This window comes from Glandiceps talaboti, chromosome 23 (assembly GCF_964340395.1).
Source record: "Glandiceps talaboti chromosome 23, keGlaTala1.1, whole genome shotgun sequence".
Classification (NCBI taxonomy): Eukaryota; Metazoa; Hemichordata; class Enteropneusta; family Spengelidae; genus Glandiceps; species Glandiceps talaboti.
In genome coordinates this window covers 14,165,319-14,173,545 of record NC_135571.1, presented here as the reverse complement: position 1 = coordinate 14,173,545, position 8,227 = coordinate 14,165,319, and the positions used below count along the sequence as shown (strand labels likewise).

Below are 8,227 nucleotides of genomic sequence, written 5' to 3'. Positions count from 1 at the left end.
GTGTTGGTGAAATACAGAAACATGATGTCAGCTACAAGCTAACCACCGTTCCAGAGTTTGTTAGAGTAGGTGAAGATATAAAAGTAACCGTGGCAACTGACACTCCACAAAAGACGAACAGAGCAATCAAGATTGAGGCTGTTTTAAAGAAACCTGATGACAGCATAGATGATGTAGAAATGACGAAGAATAACGATAACACATGGACACTAAACACACGTGGAAATATCTGTGGAAAACATGAATTGTCAGTCTCTGTATGTAAGAAAGCTGTAAACGGGTCACCAGCTTGTATTGATGTTATTCCACAGAAAGGATTAATTTGGCAGACTGGTAAATCTGGGAGTGGATTAGGGGAGCTGAACTATCCCTATGGCATTCGTTCAACAAGAGGTGGACATTTGCAAGTATGTGACCGTGGTAATCATAGATTACAAACATTCACATCAAAAGGCCAACCAAACACTATAATAAAGTTCAGTAACATCTCATCCACTGTTACACCAGTCTATTCAGTACAGGCAGATAATGGTGATATATTTACCACTGATATTGGAAGTAATCAGGTTATCGTCCATGATGAAAATGGTCACGTGATGAGAAGTTTTGGGAAGGGTACGATGAAATGCCCGTATGGAATCGCCATTAGTCCTCTGAATGGAATGGTTTACGTCGTAGATTTCAATGGTCATTGTATACATATATACAACCAAGATGGAAACCTCTACAAGACTTTCGGCACTCAAGGTCAAGGTCAAGGTCAGCTTTATTATCCCTATGACATCAAGGTTGACTATGATGGTAAAGTGTTTGTGTCAGAACACCATAATCATCGAATCCAAGTGTTCAACTCTGAGGGTCAGTATCTGTATTCATTTGGAAGTCAAGGTTCAGGTGATGGACAGATGAATAACCCGACAGGATTGGCCATTGACAGTGCTAGTAATGTGTATGTCTGTGATTGCACCAACAACAGAGTGCTGAAGTTTACTTCAGATGGTGAATTTATCAGTCGTATTGACAGTGATGATAATCCATGCAGTAGTCCACGTGGTGTATATGTTACTGATGACAAACCATTGGGAAATGTTGTTGTAGTTAACTATGGTAACAACTGTGTACAGATGTTTGCACAGTAAGTGACAAATCACAACTGACGGCCGGAGAATTCAACTTTCTACGCGTCGTCGTAGTAGAGTCACGTGTTAAATCACTACGCGCCTTCAGGAAGAGAGTGAATGACTAAATTTGAACTGAAATATGTACACTTTGCTACTTTGAAATAGAATGACAGTTTTTATGTTAAACAATTATCACGTGTCAATGTAAATACACAGACATGGTTGAGGAAAAACAATGATTCCATTTTTGATGAAATACTCTATACCTCGGTATATAAATTATGAGAGTAATTCTTTCAATCTTACAAAATAAATATGTAACAATTTATGCGTTACACCAATATCATAAACAGTAATTCTAACATCCCCTACATGTATGTAACAGTTTATAGAAATTACAAATTTTTATTAATATATAGAATCAAAATATAGAAAACTTAAAATGCATAACTAAAACGTGATATCTATCTAGACATGGTATTTCGAGTACATTTTCCAAATCCTTTAGTATATTGGATTACTTGTTATTTTGTATTACTTGTCTAAAACGTATTATCTTAGTAGAGTTTATTTAGTTAGTAAAGTAACAATGGTGTACTGACAATAATAAATCTGTGGAACTGAATCACTGATTGTGATTTTTGAGTTCCTTGATAAAACTAGAATCAGTCCAACTACAGTGCATAGGCGTCAGTGAATCACGGAATGAGAACTTGAGAAGTGAACATTGAGTCAGAGGATGAAGTAAAGAAGTGGATTCCAAAACAGATTTTATTAATTCATGTATTGTTGATTTATTTCAAATGCTTAGGCCTCAGCTCATCTTACAAAAAATCATATCACAATAGAGAGAAAATAAGAAGTGAAAATCATTGTTCTAATAATAAAAAAAAGACAGGGGAGAACATTTACAGTATATCTATGTTTGCTGAACAAAACTGGTCCCGTTTATAAAGAAAAACTGATAGTTTGTATTGAACTAGTTCATTCTTACATGCCAGTGAGCAGAACTCTGTCAGTAAGGAAAAACATTTTTCTTTCCTGGGTGATGAACTCTAAATCTTTGAAGAATGAAATGCAGTCTATGGTCAATGTTTTATTAAAATTTTATTAAAATTTTAATAAATCTTTAATTAAAAAAATTAATTAAAAAATTAATTAAAAACATCCGACGATTCTTTATATATAGTTTGTTTATTCGGCCGTGTAGTCACCTAAGACGCTTTTTCCGCTGCATCTAAGGCCAATACAGAGACCAGATTTAAACTGAATGCCTTCCGTAAGGGCAAAGTCCCAAATCTTACTTTAAGAAAGTGTTTACATTTCTAGTATTAAAAAATGACGTCATAATATATCTTCTCTACTGGCCATAATTGAAATTTTAATTCAGAATACTAACACTGAGAAAAATTCTCAAAGCATAGTTGCATGCCATACCATTTAAAATTAGGAAAAATTATATAGTATACTTAATGTATATTCTTTTCATGTAACAGAACGCCAAGTACTAGTATCTGTTCAATGAAAAGTTAGCTATATATTACCATATTCTTTGTTTTCAACATGTATTTGATATAAATATGTATTTACAGTCATAAATATCTGTGCAATGAAACCTGTCAGGGATTTTCAGTTCATAAAGTCACCATATCATCGCAGTATCTGATATGCTTTCACTGACTGACATATAATCTACACCGTGATATTCTAGATGAGTTGATCCTATTTGGTCAGACTTTGCCCTCCTGTGTGGCTTCAGCTGTTTATTTCTTTAACCAGGTTATTCCTTACTACTTTATCAATTAATGATTTAATTGTTTCATGTAACAGAACTCAATGTACTAGTAACGGCTTGATCAATTTGTGTTACATATTGTTATGGTCTACTGCACTGGCTTCAGAAACTAAATGTATACATGTATGTCAAATGTGTATGCATTTTCACAGGGGTTATGTATATGCAATATGCACTGAAAAATTCTAACAGGAAAATCAATGTATTAATAAATAACCTGCATAATCGTGTATATATAGGTGTGTTCAGTGTTAGCAAAAATTTTGAGTAGCCCCCTCCCCCTTTCACTCCCCAGTTTTTTTAGTAACCACCCTTCACTTCCCAGTTTTTGAGTGGGAGTTTTCTATTCCTCCACCCCCCCCCCATTTCATAAATAATGACGGCTCCCTTATTCATCTTGGTGATCATTATGCTGATGACCATAGCTGCATGATATCATTAATTAGGCTAGAACATCTAAATGTGTATACTTTAAGTCATCCACAAAACTCTGTCATTCCCCCAATCAACCTTTGTGGGAATTTTCTCGAATTCGTATCAAGTTTTAATTACTTGAGAAATGTTTTTACTGATGACCTGAAAGACAATCAGGATATTTTGAAACAGCGTAGAGCACTTTGTGGTAGAGCTTTTTATTGAGAAAGTTTTCTGCATGTACTGTCCATGTGAAACTGTGTCTCCTTACAGCTTTTTGCAATGGAAAACATTTATGGTGTGACTTCAGTACTAAAATATAACTGTCTGTCACAACAATGCGTTCGGGAGGCTGATAGGGTTTCCAAGTTCTGCCAGTGCATCTAGGATGTTTGTTTTCAATCCAGTTAATTCTCTCTCAGTTATGAGAAGAACTTTAAGACAGTGTTTAGGTTTATGTTAAATCTTTAATCTTGTGCAGATGTCAGTTTTCTAAACTCTTCCCTAAGTCTTATTGCTAGCTACTTCCTAATAACGTCTTCCATCATATAATCATTTCCATTTCGATATGGCGCCTTCTTTTACATCTATTGTCTGCTCCCGATGGTCCAAATGAGATAGTTTATCATTCACTGAAGCTTCCATGCTAGCTATAATTTTTACTAGATCTTCAACCTCCCCCCTTCCTTCCTCCCCCCCCCTCTCTCTCTCCCTCTCTCTCTCTCTCTCTCTCTCTCTCTCTCTCTCTCTCTCTCTCTCTCTCTCTCTCTCTCTCTCTCTCTCTCTCTCTCTCTCTCTCTCTCTCGATAACTAGCAGGGATCTTTTCCTTACAGTGTCCTCTCTTTATATTTGATATGTGTCAATATTTTGTCAGCCATGATCTCAGCTTCGTTCATTATATAAATCTCTCTCTCGGGTCCAAACAAATGTGTCTGCTATTCATTTCTGCTTCCCTAGAATGTAATGTTCTCTTAGTTTGTGTTACCTCCTCCTCCTCCTTCTGTTTAATTTATATGACTTTTGACTATACATAGTGTCTTACTGTTGTCGTTGAGGGCGTCTTCAATCAAAGTCATCTCAAAATTCTTGTAACAACGTGTTTCCATCAAAATCACACATTCTGTTGATAATGTAAAACATTGCAATGATTTAATAACAAAATCCGTGGCCACACAATTCATCGAATTAATTGTCATTGAAAGTTTGTAAAACTGGTACTTTACCAGAAGAGTGAGTCCACAGAGAAAGTTCCGGAGATGTTTTCGAATGTAAACTCACGTAAACTGACGATATTTTGCGAGACTTTCAAATATTCGAATATAGTTACCATGCACAACGAAAGTTGCCAATGTAAATAGAACGTTGAAATGTTGACAGTTTATGAAGTGATAGCAAACGTACCGGTATATGTCGAGTATATCCACTGATTTTACCTTAAAAATGATTTCCTCAAGATGACCTTCTTTGTCAATGTTGACAACATATAAAGGTAAGATAGAAAACTCTTGTCAAATAAGATATCCAAAGCTGTGTCTTTTTCAATACTGAATTCACTAATTTTATTCTCCAAAGTTGAGGTGCGTTGTTTGTGCTATGTATTTTCTTTGGTACAAATAATAAGTAATATCATTAAAAACAACACATTTAGTTAGTTATTGGTTAAACAGTGAAGTAGACGAAAGATTCATACACTCGTCAAATACAACTGTTCTTTGACTTTTGGGGGAATATAAAGTTATATTAGAGTTTTCGTCATATGTTTCGAAAGCTTTGCACAACATCGCATTGTTTATTTTCATATACATTATTGTCAGTGATCACAAGAACAATAAAACTATTACACGTATTACCTTGAGAAGCGAAAGTAAACGTCTTCATATCTGTCTCACTGTTTGTTTGTCTGTCTGTACATGTCTGTCTGCACATGTCTGTCTGTCTCCCCTTCCCCCCCCTCTCTCTCTCTCTCTCTCTCTCTCTCTCTCTCTCTCTCTCAGCGAGTAACACTAATAGACAACGGTTACTGCTGACGACTTTGTTTCGATCGTGTATCAATACGGTAGGGTAACGTGTGTGTTAACGTTATGCCATATCCTGACTTAAAAGAATGACAATCAATAACGGATTGGAACAAATGGAAGACAGAACGTGAACAGAACTGGATGGAAGATTCTAATAACAAGACGAAGTAGAAGAGAAACTCAAGATCTTGAGAAAAGAGAATATATCAAGTACGTACTTGACGAGTCATCAACAGATAAAAACAACCAAACACGAACTTCTTAGAGAGAAAGAGATCTTGGATAAAAGAGATAAGACTTCAGGAAAAGGAAAAACTACTAGGAAATACAGAAAGACGTCTTAAAGACGAAATGAGAAATGTGTTAATTGTGGATACAGAACTGAATGTCAGACATGTGACAAATTGAAAAGAGGGGCGAGGGAGACAGAAGACGTACGCGATGACAGCCGTCGCTAAGAGACGGGCATCAGTAAATGAACAACAAGGGGTTGGTGTACCAGAAGCCTAAAGTTTATGAAAGTCTGGCTAAACCAAGATTATTGAGATACATACATACATACACACACACACACACACACATACGTACGTTGCAAATTACCAATCTGAATAACACTATTACAAATTTGTAAACGACCCTGTTTACTCAACACTCAATTCTCTCAATCAGGAACAGGAGTCTGAATAATAAACATCATCACGTAATCTGTCCTCCAATGTAATCCACTGTTAAATGTAATAAAGTACAAATTGTCTAGTATTTGGAGTCAATAAGTATGTTATTTGGAGTCAATAAGTATGTTATTTCATGCTATTTCTTTGCCGGGACTAGGCATTTGGCGGTGTGTAAAAACCTACCATGTTTGAACTCAAGGGTCCTTACTTCGGCGTAAAATCTGTGAACATAAATTCATGACGTCATATTAATATTCACGATCAAAGCAGACTATTACTACTTAGCAGTTTGTGCTGATATCTAGCCTCTTGGAAGCTGCTTTGGCCAATTCATTTCTTTGGATTTTTCCAGACCGTGTGAGTGGGAACGAATCAAAAATGAGTACATATTTAGGCATATAGAAATCATGTACTCGGCCTCTCAGGTATTCTAGTACATTTGTCTGTAATTCATCTTCACTTTCACTTTTTACAGACTTATCCTGACACAAACAAAGGCATAACTCGTTGCCATATTTCTTGTCTGGAACTGGAACAACCTGTACATACTTCAAACCTGGGTAGGCCACAAGTTGACGTTCAATTTCAGCTGGATAGATATTAGCGGCACTTTTCAGAATCATGTCATCCGTTCGTCCAAGAATCTCCAGACATCCAGTTTCATCCATTCTGCCGATATCTCCGGTGTGGTACCATCCTGATGGAGATTTTACTTCTTTGGTTTTCTCCTCGTCACCCCAATAGCAGGTGAATAGACAAGGGCTCCTAACGCACACTTCCCCTGGGGTATTGATGTCTACAATCTTGCCGTGTTTGACAATTTTCACTTCAGCATTATCTGTCGGGTGACCAACATAAGATATTTTGGATTCTTTAGCTTTATCAAAGGACCAGTAGGTAATAGATAGGCACTCACAGGAATTATAGCCAACAACTATTAAAGACGGAAGTTTTGCTGACACATTTTGAAACACTTCTAATGAAATAACACCTCCAAGTGCAGCGTATGTATCCAAAGATGACAGGTCATAACAGTGAATGTTATGTATTTGCATAACTTCAAACAACTTAACTGGCCAGAAGATCGTCGTCGTAACCCTTTCTTGCTGAATGGTACTGAGAATGGTTGACACCTCCTTATTCTTCGGTATTATGAGCGTCAATTTACAGAGCGCCATGAGTACTTCCCGCAAAGGTGTTGCAGGAGTCGTAAAAGGATCTGTAATGACCATCTTTATGTGTTGTTCTCTTTTGTAGCCCGTTGTATAAATTACTGAGTCGGCAAAGGCCTTCGATCCTTCGATAATTGCTCGATGAGATACGGCAACGGCCTTTGGGAAGCCTGTACTACCAGAGGTAAAGGCAATGTAGCAAACATCATCTGGGTCTATGCCGTCAGAAGACATCGAACTCCCTCCACCTTCTATCAGCAGCGATTTTAAATCAGTTGCCAATGATTCCGCTTTGGTAGGAGAAGAGATGAGTAGATGGCGAAGAGAAGGAAACTTATCTAAATGAAAGCTTATTGACTTGTTATTTTTCATTTCGGGGCACATCTCCAGCAGTGAATTGTACTGATCCGGACCAACAATCAGAGCGCTGCATTCGATTTTGTTTACGACATAGCAGAACTGTTCTCTGGTGACGTTCAATGGAATGAAGGCAGGAATGATACCAACTCGAATCGCGGCCATATTACTGATTATGTATTCATAATTCTCATCAAACCACAAACCAATGCGATCTCCATGTTGTAGCGACAGCTTTTTCAAACCACCAGACAGTGCTAACACGTCTCTCATCAACTTACTATAAGATATCCTCGTGTTATCCTCGCAAAATACGAGTGCTTCATGGTCAGGATACAAAGTCGTGTGCTCATCAAATACTTGACCAAAAGTACGTCCACAAAAAGGAGCCTTACCCGGTGTGTGACAGTAGCTCTTGGTCAATCGCCTCTTGATGTACGCCATTTTCTCTGTTTGAAGATTGGGGAAGGTCGTGACCGTCTGTGTACTCACGCGATTTCTATTTTTACACACTTTAGGGTGACCTATTTGTTGTTGTTGTTTCTCATCTCCAGTGGAATAATACCCAATCTATATAAGAAAGGCAACGCTGAAGAAATCAATAACTACAGACCTATTTCAATTCTTCCAATTTTCAGTAAAATCTTTGAATCTATCATTAACAAGCAACTTGTT

At 37.0% G+C, this 8,227-nt stretch overlaps 2 protein-coding genes across 2 annotated transcripts in view; one reads left to right on the top strand and one right to left on the bottom strand.

The window, feature by feature from the left end:
* LOC144452962 (E3 ubiquitin-protein ligase TRIM45-like) overlaps positions 1 to 1,513 on the top strand; it is a 2,599-nt gene extending 1,086 nt beyond the window's left edge. The window contains exon 1 of the mRNA XM_078144198.1: positions 1 to 1,513. This exon is cut by the window's left edge and continues 1,086 nt beyond it. Within this exon, the coding sequence (XP_078000324.1) occupies positions 1 to 1,139 (1,139 nt within the window). The 3' untranslated portion in view covers positions 1,140 to 1,513.
* Positions 1,514 to 6,160: 4,647 nt separating this feature from the next.
* LOC144452783 (medium-chain acyl-CoA ligase ACSF2, mitochondrial-like) lies at positions 6,161 to 7,996 on the bottom strand. Its single transcript, XM_078143936.1, has one exon. The coding sequence runs from the start codon at positions 7,994 to 7,996 to the stop codon at positions 6,305 to 6,307; it is 1,692 nt and encodes a 563-aa protein (XP_078000062.1). The 3' UTR covers positions 6,161 to 6,304.
* Positions 7,997 to 8,227: the final 231 nt, after the last annotated feature.